The 15,713-nt window shown below is 35.9% G+C and overlaps 1 protein-coding gene across 1 annotated transcript in view; it reads left to right on the plus strand.

Moving 5' to 3' along the window:
* Window positions 1–15,713, plus strand: part of MYOF (myoferlin) — a 62,224-nt gene that overhangs the window by 25,705 nt on the left and 20,806 nt on the right. The window contains exons 17-30 of the mRNA XM_014875337.2: window positions 741–779; window positions 2,467–2,591; window positions 3,051–3,167; window positions 3,526–3,703; window positions 4,515–4,639; window positions 5,127–5,233; window positions 7,501–7,693; window positions 8,764–8,919; window positions 10,257–10,388; window positions 11,654–11,817; window positions 13,149–13,263; window positions 13,382–13,487; window positions 15,039–15,181; window positions 15,489–15,662. Of these exons, the coding sequence (XP_014730823.2) occupies window positions 741–779; window positions 2,467–2,591; window positions 3,051–3,167; window positions 3,526–3,703; window positions 4,515–4,639; window positions 5,127–5,233; window positions 7,501–7,693; window positions 8,764–8,919; window positions 10,257–10,388; window positions 11,654–11,817; window positions 13,149–13,263; window positions 13,382–13,487; window positions 15,039–15,181; window positions 15,489–15,662 (1,874 nt within the window). The remainder of the gene's footprint in view (window positions 1–740; window positions 780–2,466; window positions 2,592–3,050; window positions 3,168–3,525; window positions 3,704–4,514; window positions 4,640–5,126; window positions 5,234–7,500; window positions 7,694–8,763; window positions 8,920–10,256; window positions 10,389–11,653; window positions 11,818–13,148; window positions 13,264–13,381; window positions 13,488–15,038; window positions 15,182–15,488; window positions 15,663–15,713) is intronic.

Below are 15,713 nucleotides of genomic sequence, written 5' to 3' on the forward strand. Positions count from 1 at the left end.
TCACATAAAAGCTTATAAAGTCATCTTCTTAGAAGGACTGCTGTTGAAGTAAGACTTCATGCAAACATTCTTTTTATATATCCCATGTGCAGCCAGGAGCAAAATAAAAAGGCAATGGGAAAGCCAAGAGAGAAGGGTTGGGTTGTAGGGGAGAATTCAGCACTTGTACTCCCCAGATGAGTGTGTCTCTTGAGCTGCAGCTGAGTCAAAGCACATTTACACTTCAAACGCAGGCACTTAGGAACTGGCGAGATTCCTGTGGTTTCTTCTCTCTGCTGAGGTACTGACACTGGAATAGCCATTTCTATTATCTTTAGTGCTGGCTTCTAAAGGACTGTGAAACTGAACTAGTCTATAGTCCTCAGTAAATGTAAATGTAGATACGCTAAGGGGCCCTGAAATGTAGTGGGTTTTTTAAATGACCTTAAAAGTAAAACTTTTTAGTTTTAAAACTGCTTTAAAAAGTAGTTTTAAAAATAAATCTGTATTTTGTGTGGAGGAGAATTGTATAAAGCTGAAAAAGATATTTTGTCAGATATATGCTGTTTTTTTCCCCTTAATAATTTGTACAGGAAGAGTAATACCTTCATGTATTTAACAGAAGCAAAATTCCAGCCCATATGAACTTTATTTTTTCTCAGGCTTTCAGCTTTATTTTAAAAGAAAGTTGCTTTGTGATGTGTAGTTTTTTAAATGCTATTGTCACTCATCATATAACTACTTCTCTTTTCATAATATAGATTTTTCATCTTCGGGAACAGGGGCTTCATCAAATGAAGGTTTTTATCTTCACCTGTTACTGATTTTGTGTTCCACTGCCCAAACTGAAGAGTATTGCCTAAGATACTCCATCAGCTTAAAAATAGTTTTAATAATTGTCTAAAAGATTTCACCATTGTGATTAAAGAGTATCAAACAAAACTAACTCTATAATCCAGTTTTGGCACTGGAATTGGTTTGAAAATATTTCCGTTTGGCTGGTGCTTCAAGCTTTGTGTTAGAGATGAGCATGTAGTTGCTTCAATTACAGGAGCAATTCAGTTCAGTTGCTTGGTCTAACAGTCTAACAGTGGCTTGACATTTTTAACTTAGCTATGAGATCCCAGGTATATTTGCACCTGCAGAGCCCTGCAGAAGTAAATAACTGCTTAAAATAATTAGTAGCTGTTTTGCTTATGCTTAGCAAGCTATATAAACAAAATCTGGAAAATAAAATCTGATTGTGTTACTACTTGGACAGGTGACTTTTTCCATAACTGTCTAGGTTGACATCCAGGTTTGAAAGACTTTCTGGTAAATATTTAAATAGCAAGAAATAAATACAAGTGGAGTGCAGTTGAAAGGTAATCAACATTCATCCACATGGTACTTCATTTACTGTCCTCCTTTCTTAACAAAGTTAAAGGCTGAAATAATTTCTCAGAGGCTCTTTCTATTGTACATGATCATTAGAAGTAAACCATTGAATTCAAATTTAAAACAATAGAAAATAATTTATTCCAGTTTTGGGAGGCGTTTTTTGTTGTTTATATGTTTTTAAATTTATATTCTGTTTAATTTATTGGCATCAGTAAGTAGTGAGTGCATTAATTAGCACATATCTGGATCTTAAACCTCGTCATACTGAGGTCTGATGTGAGCAGTTCAGTCTTAGAGTTTTTTAAAAATTGGACATTATTCCAATGATTTTTTTTCATTCAAATTTTGAACTGTTTCTTGTTCAGAGGTAAGGGTGTGAAAGTAGCCAAATGCAAAACAGAGAGCTGCAAATCTTTATTTTATATTGTGCAGCTTATACTTGACTTTGTGCTGACAGGAAGTTACATCAGGACATCAAACTCACTTTTCCAATGCACTTGTGTCACTCAGCAGAGGCACAGCCACACAAGGCACAGCCCTGCACTGGCACTGTCTAACCTCAGCCTTCTTTACCTGTGAGAAACAAGTGCATCCCTGGCTGTGCTGCACATCACTCCAGGCAATTTTGGTTGCAAGGTTGACCTGTTTCTCATCTTTTTTTTTTTTTTTCTAGAGAGTGCATCTTTTCTGTGGCTTAGTTTGATCATTGGCCTGTGCATTTAAGTTATTGGAAATGTTGTTTTACTCAGTTTTATTTTTCTCTAGAAAAGATGTTTGCTGTTAGTATAAGAGCAGATTACCCTTGCACATAAATTAAAACCATATATTTGGAGTGGGACATAAATTCTTCTTATTCTGTGGAATTTTTGCTGCATGAAGAGTATTTAGTGTTGTTGTACAGTGAAGAAAGAAGTTAGGTACAAGTACAGTCAGTGGTGTAATTACTTTAAATTCATATGGTATATCCAGAGAATAAAGTGTTCTTGTATTACTAATACCTAACTAATATCTAACATTGCTTCTAACGGATTTGATAGTAATGTTATTTGTTTATTTCTGGCTCAGTATGGTAATTAACAAAGATATAATGGTAATGTCTTCTGTTAGTAAACTCTGGAGAAACTGAAGTTGGCTTTTTACCAACATTTGGGCCTTGTTACCTAAACTTTTATGGAAGCCCAAGAGAATACACTGGATTCCCAGACCCATATGATGAATTAAACTTTGGGAAGGTAAGTTTCTTTATTAATTGTTTTTCATTTAAAAATTAACCCGATTATTTTTAAACAATTAATTAATTCTAATTTTTTTTACATTACACACATCTTGCTCTTTATTTTTGAATAATATTTTATATTTAATATTAATAAGGAAGTGTGATAGCATTTTCCATTCCTATCTGGTTTTGTTTTAAAGGTATTTTTGAAGGAGCAGCAATGATTTTGATGATTTTCACTAACTGCACATTTGCATGCATTTATATTTCTTCTTTCTTTGTTTGCATAAATATGTTTTCCATTTCTAGCCTTAAGCCAACTGCTTTATTTCACTTGTTCCAATATGTACATCCATGCCTCTGCAGGAGTTTTGAGAACACTCCAGTGAAGCCAGAATCATGTACAGCTAAAAAAATTGTATGCTTCTTTAGGGCAAATATGTAAAATTTGATTTGATATGTGTTTATGTTACAGGGAGAAGGAGTTGCTTATAGAGGGAGAATTCTGGTTGAACTCTCTACATTATCTGAAAGCAAGCCTGTTAGTAAAAAATTAGAAATGATTCCTAATGATGACTTACTGGTTGTCGAGGTAAATCCTTGTTTTATTGTCACTGTTGGTAGTGGAGAGGAGCCTTGATTTGTTGTTTTTAGAGTGATCTAATTCACTAAATCAGTACAATAGAGTTCAGTCTCCAAGTTAAGAGAGGTGGCTACTGGTGGCTGAGGAGTAGTGGCTACAAAAGCGTTGTGTCCTTGGAGCAGGAAGTGTTAATCTGAAACATTTTATAATATCAAATACACCAATTTATTATACACGTTATATTTTTTGCTTTCTTATCAGAAAACAGTAAAAATATAAAAGTTGCTATTTCCATTTAGATATTGCTATTGTTTTCTATAATTGCGGATCCTGTTTTGAAATACGACTGAGAAGGTTGTTTTGGCAGAAATACCAGCGCAGACGGAAGTTCTGCTTGGCTGCTGTGTTTCATTCTGCCACGATGCTGCAAGACACGGGGGAGCCCATCCAGTTCGAGGTGAGCATTGGCAACTACGGCAACAAGTTCGACTCCACCTGCAAACCTTTGGCATCAACCACCCAGTACAGCCGTGCTGTGTTTGATGGTAAGGATGCTCTGCTCTGGGGATGAAATGCTCTCAAATTGTCTTTTGGAAGTGCTGTCCATAGCTTTGGAATGGCAGCTCAAACTGCACTGAATGCTTCCTGAAAACGGGACAGAACAGAGCACGTGGCTCCTCACAGCTTTTGAGATGAAGTTGCATTTATGGAATATGGGCTGCAAAGCCTACTGAGGTTATTAATGAAATTTTGACAGAATTCAGTGAAATCTTTTAACCGTGTACTAGGTATGCACAAACTTTGCAAGGAAAAGAAATCACGTTATTTTAGAGGCATCTAGAATTAAGTAGGGAAAACACACTTTGAATATTCTGATTTAGAATAAAATAATAACTTGTTTTTAAACCGTACATCTCTCAGCCTAGAAAGAAACAAATTAGCTAGATCACAGGAAAATACATTTGGTCTATAATTTTTTTAATGAACTGCAAAGAGTAGTTCTTTTTTTTCCCTTGCATATTAAATGAAGTACTCAGACTTAATTTGAGTATTTTATTTCAAAGATAAAATTATATTAATGTGCCATCTACATCAGCATGTTATGGAAAGAATATGTTCACAGCTAATTTATTTTTTAAAATCCGTTGGATTTTGAAACAATTTGAAGTGAACGTTTACCATTCAACAGATGTTATAGTGGCTTGAAAGATTTGAAAATACAAATCTTTTTGTGAATTTGGAGTAGTTTGTATGTTCTTAATGATTTGTAGTACATAAATGATGTGAATGTAGCAACAGTGTACAGTATGTATTCCTGAATGAATTCTAAATCTTACATACAAATGTTTCACACAGGTAATTACTATTACTACTTGCCATGGGCAAACACAAAGCCAGTTGTAACGCTGACTTCTTTTTGGGAGGACATAAGTCATAGATTAGATCCTGTGAATGTAATCCTAAACATGGCTGAAAGACTGGTAAGATATTTAAAATCTTTCTATTTCTGATAGGCTTTTCATTGTTACCCTTTTTCATTTAGAGGTGTAATCAAAAAGTGACACTTTGAGCAAATTATGGGCATTTTGTGATACTTTCTCTCTTTTTTTCTTAGTCAAAATTAGAAGTTGTTTGGTGTAACAAATGGCACTGTTAATCATAGGCCTGCATTTTAGCAAGGCTCAGTACACTCCTTGAATGCACAGGGAATTCCCATGGGGGGGTAGAGTCCTCAGTGTTGGTTAGGGGTATGTTGAGTCTGTGGAACTGTTTGCATGTTTTGTTAAATATAGTGAGGAGAACATCAGAATTGTCCTGTTAAATAAAAATTAAGTTTAAACATAAGTCTTTTCTTGGTTTGGCTTTTACACAGATGAATAAATAAGATCAATATCTTGAAACTCCTACTGACCTTAAAACCACAATGGAAGTTTATAAGTGCAAATTATTTTCTTTTAAATTCCTCAGCAATCCAACTTAGCCACCTTAAAATCAGGAATGCAGGCTAAAGTGTCTGAAAACCAATTAGCTGAGATGTGGTTGAAGCTGATTGATGAACTTACAGAAGATATAAGGTAAAAGAATTTTTTTTTTATCTCTTATGTTATGTTATCTCTTATGTTATCATTCCAGGCCTGCTCAAAATCTTCATTATCGCCTCTGCTAAGTCAGAAAACAAATTCTGAGGACTATAAAACTGACTAATCCCATGAATTGACCTAAGAACTGAAATTCCAAAAGTGTCTGAAAGTGGTGAAACATCATGGATATTGCCAATCAAATAATCCATCTAGTTGTGTAATTCTCCATTATCTCAGGATAGCTTTATTACTGACAGTGATAAGACCAAACAGTATCTCTTGAAAAAAATCTGAGGGAGGACTGTTCTGAAAATGGGTATTAGGCCTCTCTGCTGCCTTTCTTCCATCCACCCTTCTATAGAATTCCTCATGTACCTTTGGTTTACCTGTGTTTCAATATTATTTCTGAAACTGAACAGGGAAGAAAGTCTAGTACTTTAGTGGTAAACTCAAAATAAAAAAGTCAAAAGGTATGCAGGGATTATGGGCCATAAATATAATATTTTTGAATAAGCCTCTAGTCAATATGTCTGTATGTAGGGGCGTGTTCAGAAAAGGCAACAGGAGTCAGCATTTAGAGTTTTGAAAGAGAATAAATTCTAAATAGAGAGCAAAGAATTGTATGAGAAAGAGACATTAAAAAGGAGATATTGAGATGAGGAGAGTGAACCAGGGGTGATAAAACAGCACAGGAAAAGAAAAATGACAGAACAGTTTCCATAAGAGGAAATAACAAAGAACATTAAATGAGAGAAAAAAATCATCAACTTGTAGAGCCAATATAAAAGTAAGCAGAAGAAAAACAAACAGTGGAGCAAAGAATTACGTGATAGAAAGCTTAAGCAAAAATATAAACTAATAACTTCATAGAATGCTGTGATTTGAAAGGAAGCAGAGAGAAAGGACTGACAAACTCTAGGAAAGTAAAATGTGAAGGGCAATCTATTGTCACATGGAGCCGTGTAGTCAGTGTGGAAACTTCAGGTCAGTTCCTCATCCTGACACGTATTTGCACTGTTATTAATTCAGACCATTGTTTTATAAAGTATCACTCTACAATTATGGAGCAGTAGCACTTAGATATAGCCCCCAAATGAACTTCCTGTTGCTCATGGGATACAATGCTCTTTTTGGGGTTTTCTCAGCAAACTCAAAAAACCTCTGCCAAAGACATATCTCCCTTTTTTTCCTGTGATAAGATTTTTCCTTGCTGTGCTAAGGTTTAAATGAGTTAGGAGTTTGAGAGAGTTTTCAGTGCATTACTTAAACCTAAAATGATGTGACTTTCCGAAGATTCTGATCTGGTATATTTGATCATGTCTAAAGTAGCTGCCATGGCAGACAGCCCTTGCATTTAGATTAGTAGAATTAACTGTAGTGGAAGGCACAATAGTCAGTATCAAGGTTTTACAAAATCAAAACCCTTAAAAGTTCATAGCATGTAGGTCAAAGAAGAGCTGGTCTTTTCAAACTAGGCAGTGTCTTTGGAAATTTTTAAACTTAAAAAAATATCTATTAAAGAAATTTTAGTGAACTTTGCTAAAGAGATACAGTCACTGGTATTTGAAAAGCTGCCATTGCCTCAGACCTCCTCTCATTGTTCCGACAGAATTGGACAGTATTGTCAGACACATGGTGTGATCTTATGGGGTTGTTCTGTGCAGAGGCAGGGCTAAATGATCCTTAAGAGTCCCTTCTAACTCAGGATTCTATGATTTCTTGGTTCCATTGAATAGTTACTCTGCCCTCTGCTGACTCAGAAGTTCTGTGTCACGGATTTTTTTAGAGTTCTTTTAGAGTTTTAGAGTTCTTTGATCTTTTCTTGCCAGAGGGTAAGATAAATCTAGTCACAGCCATGAGCCATATTTTTATATTGATTTTCTTAGAATATACAGTTTCCAGTGAAGGAAAGAAACCTAATCTTAATCTGAAGGCACTGGTTTCAGTTTTGAGATGTACATTCTGAGATGATAAGTTTTTTACTGTGAATATATAGAGAAATGGATTTTCCTTGGTTGGATTGGCAGCAATTACATTAAAGCAAGCACCTCAAGGTGTTCTACCTTGGTGCTTGTTATAGAAGTACAGCCTTGATTACTATAAATCTTGCAGAAATAGATGCAATAGCATTGTTCCAGTGGTTTTCAATCACAGGAAATGATGGCACTCAATCCGTTGCCGTTGTTTACATATCTGCATTTAGAGTGTAGTTAAATAAAATCCACTTAAACTATTAACCATAACAAATATTCTCTTTTCAGTAAACCATTTCCCCTCATAGAAGGCAAATCTAATATAACAGTCCTTGACACTCAGATAGAAAAACTGCGCCTCAAGTCTCTCAAACAGATTGGAGAAGCAGCAGCAAGGATGAGAAGTGAAGCTACTGATGTGAAAGCCACTCTGACAGAAATTGAGGATTGGTTGGAGAGATTACTGCAGCTGAGTGAAGAGGTTAGTGCTTCACAGTACTGGGGATTGGTTTAGCAGTACTGGTTATTTAAGCAATACCTGTCTAACACAATTGGGTGTAAAGTTCTCTGCTGATCAAGCAATATCCACTCTGTAGAATAGTATTTTTAGATGGTGTGGAAGTAAGCATGTTCCCCTCTAATTGTAATTTAGTTAAACAAAACTCATGCGTTAGCTGTTCTCACTGAGAATGTGTGTTGGGAAATGATCACTCTGTGATTGGTAGAACAGACCTTATTCTGTTTAAGTGACTATTTTGTCCTTTCCTTTCTTCCAGAATTGCAAGTCACTTTTCTGGTTCAGGGACTGTAGGGCATATGTTGTATTTCCACAGATTGTTACCCATAGTAATCAACTTGTAACAGAGTTAAATGTGTTTCTGTGGATTTTTTTTTTTTTAATTTTCAGCAATGTTTTCTGTTTTCATCTTGGCTATCTCATAACTGGTTTTCACAACATTTTAGAAATGGTTTTATTTTTAATTTGTTGCTTCTGCTCTGTAAAGCTACTGATGCAAAAAAAAAAAAAAAAAAGAAAAGAAAAAGAAAAGAGCAATTAATTTGTCAGACTTGCAGCTAGCTCACAAAGGTGGGCACAGAACTCCAAAAAGGTAAGTGGTGATTTCTGTCTTCTGCTAAAAGTCTTACAATGACATACCCTTTATGTGGAAGCATCACAAGCACTTTAATATGTAGCAGGTCAGTCCAAAGCATTAGCATTTAGCATTCAGTCATCATCACCATATGGGAATCAAAAGATACAAAAAGCCTCTAGAAATATTTATATAAGATGTAAGGATAGGTGTTTTTAATTAAACTTACTTTGCTTTCCAAAAATCTCAGTGGTATTTTTTATGATTCTTTCAGAACTATATATTGGTTTACTTGCAAAACAAAACAATTCCCTCTATTTGTCGTAAGTTTGTCGTGATTCATGATTCTAAATGATAAATCTTTGACATAAACCCTTATTTATGTTTCTCTTTTCTAGATTTGTTTATTGTTCTATTAATTACTCTTCTTAACTCTCCTTTCCCCACAAATAATCCTCAGCCACAGAACAGTATGCCTGATGTGATCATATGGATGATCCGAGGGGAGAAAAGACTGGCCTATGCTCGTGTTCCTGCACACCAAGTGCTGTACTCCACTACAAGCCCCGAATCATCTGGGAAATACTGTGGAAAGACCCAAACAATCTTCTTAAAGGTATTATTTTTTTTCTCCTTAAGAAATAATTAACTCCCTAAATAGAAATCCTGTCTGACACGAGTGTGAAACATGCAACAGACACAGGACAGATTAGAAGCCAACTGCATATAACTTCAAAATATCACAGAATTTCCCAATTTATCAAAAGCCAGTTAGAACCAGTATTGGCCCCTATCTCTGAGCCTTTTCTAAAAGAGCTCAAAATTGTGATAGAACTTTAAAGTCTTACTGGAGTTGGTATTTGGGGATTGGACATGAATGGAAACTTTCAGAGGGAGTAATAAGTGTAAGTCAGAGAAGTTCCAAAAACTTACTCAAAGTGTTGGATGGTTTTCTGTAAGCAATAGAGCATGTCTACACTCAGAAGTTTCCTCTCTGAATTGAGTCTTACTTTTGAATGGGAATGTCTTTCTCCATCTAAGTTGACATTGTATTCAATTGAAATAAACTTAACCAGAAAAAAAAGCAATCTGACAGTAAAACATTAGCATTTACAGAGTTTGTCATTTTACAAATAATTATATTCATGAATGCCTCAATGCAGACAAGCCTGTATCTTCGTGGTTTTATTCAAACCCCCATTGATTCTGCTTTTACTGAACCATCCCTGCTAACCTCTGCATTTCCAGAATCTCCCAACAAGAAACTCAAATCAACACTGTGATGCCTAGGGGAACTGGAATAGAGGCTACACACAGAGTTAAGGGGAATAAAATGGGTATTTATTGAGAGGCCTACAAAAGGCCACACCCTGGCAGTATCAGTGCCACAGTCGTGGCCCCTGCCTGGATGACTCCAGGATGGAAGCAAAGGAGAACTTGGTCACAAAATCTCACACTTTTATAGGTTTTGGTTCATTTGCATGAACCCGCCCTCCTCTCTCCACGTTTTTTTGCTTAGGGCCTGAAGTCTGGAGAAACTGTCCTTGACTTCTCAGCTGGAGTAGGACTGTTTTGTCTTCATCACCCTAGCTGATCAGAAAAGCACATCCAAGCAGAATAGAAAAACTAAAAACTAAAGGCATCAACTGAAGTTTTAAGTTATTGTAAAAACTAAAACTCATTGCTGAATGAAACTCATCAGGGAGAGACTATACAGGAGCAGGGATGATACTACCATTAGTGTGTTTGGTTTTTATATGCTCTAGGCAGGTATCATTTAAAGAATGTTTTCCTCCTGAACTACTTATTACTGGCTTTTGAGAAAAAGCAGTACAGGAAGAGATAAATAAAGATGTAATGTTACTCATGTCTCTTTGTTATTATATATCTTTTACTGAAAGCTATGATACCTGCACAACATAACAAAGAATAACATTTTTGTTTGTGTGCCAGTACCCACAGGACAAGACGAAAGATGTCAAAATGCCTGCAGAGCTGCGAATTAACATTTGGCTGGGGCTCAGTGCAGTTGAAAAGAAGTTCAATAGCTTTGCAGAGGGAACATTCAGTGTTTTTGCAGAAATGGTATGTTCATCATTGCTTTCTTACTTTAAACTTGGATGTGAGTGTTGGGAATTCAATGAAGTTGGAGCTCTTTTGAATTTCTTTGTGTGCCAGACAGAAAGAGAGAGTAAGTGTTAATTATAAGGAAACAAGTAGAACCCATTCAAGGCAATTAATGATAAAGCCCATTGTGCCTACCAGATGAACTTCAGCAGACCTGATTCTGAACTGGTTAGTCAGGTACAAATCTGGTTAACTCCAGTGGTTTCAAATACGTTTATTTTAGATTTTTATCAGTTTAATTAAGATTAAGATCTAAACGATTATGTTTTGGCATGTGAATAATCCATTTTTTTTTAATTACTTCTTCACGTCTACAAATTATACTTGCTTAATAATGGTTCTTTTGTAGCAGCAGAAAATTTACTGTTGCTGACAAAATGCTATAATATGATAACATTCCAATGAGAAGAGTTAACAGATTCAGAATACAAATGCTTGAAATAGTCCCACAGCATAAAACATAAGTTTTGGATGGTAATTGTAAGTAGCAGGTGTGTTTTATATGCCACATCACCTAATGGTGCATATAATCCAGTATCAGTAAAATAGCTAATAAAAATACATTTTACAATGATTTCATTGTTGCATCTATGGTTAAATATTTAGTAGTGCTGTACTAAGTGACAATGGGCATTCAAAGCCATTATTTAAGTATACAGTTTAAGAGGCTATTGAATGTCTCATCTGTTGGTCTTCAACAATCCAACAATTTTACAGGAATAAGGGCAGAAAACTCAAGACCATCATAAACTACAAATCATCCCAGGAGGAGAAATAGACAGACTGACAGCAGAATCATGCCCCTCATAGCTACTGTGATTAGATTTTGATTCAGTTCTACATGTTACAAAAGAAAATATTTTAAATAGGAGATTTGACATGGAAAAGAATGACAGAATCATGCATTTAGGGAACAGAAGGAACGTCTCTGAATAATGTAACAGAATTTTATCTAAGAGAGCTTTTATTTTGAGAACATTTTACTGTCGTCGTAGGGAGGCATTACACTGAGAAGATTGTTTACCAGGCAGCACAGAAGAAAAAAAAGAAATAAATTAATGATGATATTGCAGAGTAATTTGGAAAGGGAGTATTTAATTTCACTGGAAGTAAATTTATAGTAAAGTATTTCAGTTATAATAGTTACATATATATATTTTTCCTCCTAAAAGCTGTTTATTATTCCTAAATAATAATTGGATTTTTGCTTTCTTCCCACACAGTATGAAAATCAGGCTCTCCTTTTTGGAAAGTGGGGTACCTCAGGACTTGTTGGTCGCCACAAGTTTTCTGATGTTACAGGAAAAATCAAACTGAAAAGAGAATACTTTCTGCCCCCAAAGGGTTGGGACTGGGAAGGAGAATGGATGGTTGATCCTGAAAGAAGGTCAGATTTTTTTTAATTTTATGCAGGTAGGAATAAAGGCATTTGTCGTGTTGAGTAAAAGCTTCTCTCTGTTTACTTGGCTGAGAAAGGGATTTTAAGCTGAATCTTCCAGGACAACAAAAAACAGCTAGTCAAAGCTAGTTAATAGTGCTAAAATGAATATTAACCTTTTTAAAAAGTAAAACAAAACAGGCAACAGAAAGAAAGCATCCATTTCTAAGAACTAGCTTATGGTTTTGCAGTCCCCATGTTATGTTGGCTATTGTGGAAGGTTGTGGTGCCATGTGGCAGCTCCTCCCCTGGCAGAACAAATCCATGAAGTGTCAGACCTTCCTCAGCTCTAGCAGGTTCAGTCTTGCTCTTCCAGAGGTTTTCAGCTCTGGAGTTGTGTCACTCCGACTGTGTTGCCACACTTTAAACCAGACTGGGAACATTATTTGTTTCATAAACAAACACCAGCATGAGACAGAGACTGTTTTCTTTCTTCCTAAAAGAAAATATTTGGCCCATTTTAAATTCTTGTGAGCTAATGGTGAAAAAGATACAGAACTGTTGCTATAGAAAAACTGTGCAGGAAAAATATGTACTATTATTTGATCCATTAAAAAATTTATCAGTTGTAGGTATGAATGGATGGGGATTTGTTTATATTAAATCAATAGTTTTCTATAAATAAGATGACATTAAGAAATTGCATCAAATCCTGTTGAAATGCATATTTTTGCCATGCAGCTGCTCCCACTGGGAGATGATCTGTGGCTCGATTTGGCCAGCAAATGGCAATGTGGAACACACTTCAGTGCCTTTTGAACCACACTGAACCACCAAGGGATAGCAAAAGGCTTTTATCTGATTTAATGTTCTCTTATTCCTTTTACTTGCAAATTAGAAAAATATTAGCCAACCCATTTTTTGCCTTGTAGACAGCATAAATGGAAAGAAAATTAAGTACATTGCCAAATTCTAGTGTATGCATAGATGCATGTGCTTTAGAGACACATATAATTCATTATGACACAGTCCATGTCACCTACACTTAATTTTATGATGTGTTTTTCTTTTTCCAAGAGGATGTATTGAAAGCAGATCCTGAATAAAACAGCAGTTATAAATTCCTGCTAGTCACTCATATTTATGAGTAATGTTCCTCCTATTGCTTACTCCTATTGCTTACTATTAGTTACTTCAGTGTTTTTTCCTAAGTTTCCTTCATATAGCTGGACAATCCAGAACACCCCCATGTGTGCACAGTCTGTGCTATGTTTCTGTATGTTCTCTGTAGTGAACTAAAATGGGGTTTATTTATTATTGTATTTTCTTTGGACATGCAGTCTGTTGACTGAAGCTGATGCTGGTCATACTGAGTTTACTGATGAAGTGTATGAAAATGAGAGTCGCTATCCTGGAGGAGAATGGAAAGCATCTGAGCAGAGTTTCACAGATGTGGTGAGAGTTAAATTTTTCACTGGATAAGTGAAGGTTTAAGAGAAGGAGTACTGTGTTTTGCTGCACCGTGTATGTACCCTACTAATGCAGAAAACTGTTATCTTTCCCTTACTAAAAGAATGGAGAAAAAGCCCCACCCCCACGTGAATTCACATGTCCTTTTGGATGGATGTGGGAAGATGATGCTTGGAAATCCGATTTAAACCGAGCAGTGGATGAAAATGGTAAGATTTACTGTTTATCTGCTGATATTAGGACAATCTGCTGTTGTTCATAATGAAGGAAGACAATATTCTGGGCGTGGTATTGGTTGCCCTATGGAAAAATACCAAGGAAATACTTGGACAAAGTTGCTTAAGGAATCAGATAATATGACATTGAGAAAGTGTTCAGTCTGCAGCTGTTTCTATTTCCATTTTAATGGATTAGTAGCAGCAATTGAGGGATTTTTAGAGAAGTTTGAGACCTGAAAGCTCTGTAATTGCACCAAGAATATGTGGCAAAGCCAGGTTTGGATCAGTCTGGTAATTTACCTGTGAGCATTTAGCCATGGGATGAGTCACCAAATAATGCTACAAAATGAATCAGGAGGTCTGGGGACTAAAGGAAGTGGGGAACCAGTTTGTGTTGGCCACACACCACACAAGTATAGGAAGGATTCCTGAATTGCTGAGAGCAGAATAGCAGCACTGAATTTGGGGGAAGGGAGCCGTGCAGGACTGATCAGGATGAAACATTGGTTATTAGGCAATTCTGAAATTAAAAAAACTTCAAAATCTTTCTGTGAAGAGTCAGGTGCTGCTAGACAGAGGTTTTCAGATTATATATATTACTAACATGATTAGGTTAGAAAATCCTAATGTGCTTATTACTTTCAGTAAATTAAGACTGTTGTCATCACAGAAAGTTGTGATATAAACAAGCTCACAAGACCATAATTTAGATTCTACAACAATAGGAAAAAGTAGTTAGTGTCTCATAGGAAAGTATTTACAGGACATTGGGTTGATGGCTTGAAAACAAAATAAATAATTTTTTACAAAAAGGGAAGATCATGGCAGATAATGGAAAACCCAGAAATTTGTAGAACTATGAGAAATTTTGTGTTTTGTTCTAAACCAAATGAAAACTCTCAAATAGTTACTGCTTCTAAATAAAAAATATAGTTTGCTATTAAAGTAGAAAAAAATCTTATATTTGCCTCGAGTACTGATAAGTGTCTTAATTGGAACTTCTGGTAGGAGTCTGCAGTAAGTTTTTTATGAGATTAATTTAAATTAAATTCTGAATCTTAGATGCTCGCCAAATGAATTATACATAGACCAAAACCACAGTAACAGGCTTACCAATTCTTAAAGTTTTATGATCACAGTTCATGTGGTTAGTGTTCCTTTAAATGAAAAGCTGCTGGAGTCACAAGAGTGCACAGAACATTTGACTCTTATTTAAAATTAAGGGTTAGATTTTCCTGCAGTGAAGTGTGAAAATGTGACATCAACATCTGAGAAAATAAAAACGCAAAGAAAAGAACTTGGAATTTATTGTATCTGTTGTAATGTTGAGATTTTTATTGTCACATACATCACAACACAGCATCATTATAAAATGCCATCAGTGGTCCCCTGGCTGTTGGGTGTAAGGGTCTGCAATGCTGAATAGTCTTGTGTGGTAAAACTTCATGCTCTGTAGGTGCAGTCACTCTATTCCCCATGCTTTTCTTCTTTGTATCTCACTTGGATTTCTGAAAATATACCAACTCAACAATTCTGTTTTAGGGTGGGAATATGGAATTACTATTCCTCCAGACACTAAACCCAAGTCGTGGGTTGCTGCAGAGAAAATGTACCACACACACCGACGACGAAGACTGGTGCGGAAACGTAGGAGAGAATTGTCTGAAGGAGTGACAGCAGGAAGGGTAAGAAAAGACACATCCAGTCAGGGACTTGCACATTGTAACAGTCTCAGGATTTTGGTTATTTGTTTTGGTTTTTTTTAAGCTGCATGAGATTACTCATTACCTGAGTGAAGAAAAAAGGTAATACCAATCAACCAAAATCTAGAACAACCTTCTATATTTTCATTAAATTCCCTTTCTTTATCTTTTTGTACATTGATGTTTCTAGCTTTGGTTTATGAGGGGGTTTTGAGGCTTGCCAGAGGAAACACTGCTTTATTTCACTAGTTACACAACACTGTGGATAACAAGAATTTATATCTTCAAGGGAAGGTCATCATATGAAGATCAAGAAGGATGGGAATATGCTTCCTTGATTGGCTGGAAATTCCACTGGGAACAACGCAGCTCTGATACTTTCCGCCGAAGACGATGGAGACGAAAAATGGCTCCCTCTGAGACACATGGTGCTGCAGCTATCTTTAAACTTGAAGGTGCTTTGGTAAGGGACAGTGTCAAAGACATCTTTCAGAGGTCACCCTGGTAATTTGCA

The sequence above is a fragment of the Sturnus vulgaris genome, chromosome 8 (assembly GCF_052056855.1).
Source record: "Sturnus vulgaris isolate bStuVul1 chromosome 8, bStuVul1.hap1, whole genome shotgun sequence".
NCBI classification, from domain to species: Eukaryota; Metazoa; Chordata; class Aves; order Passeriformes; family Sturnidae; genus Sturnus; species Sturnus vulgaris.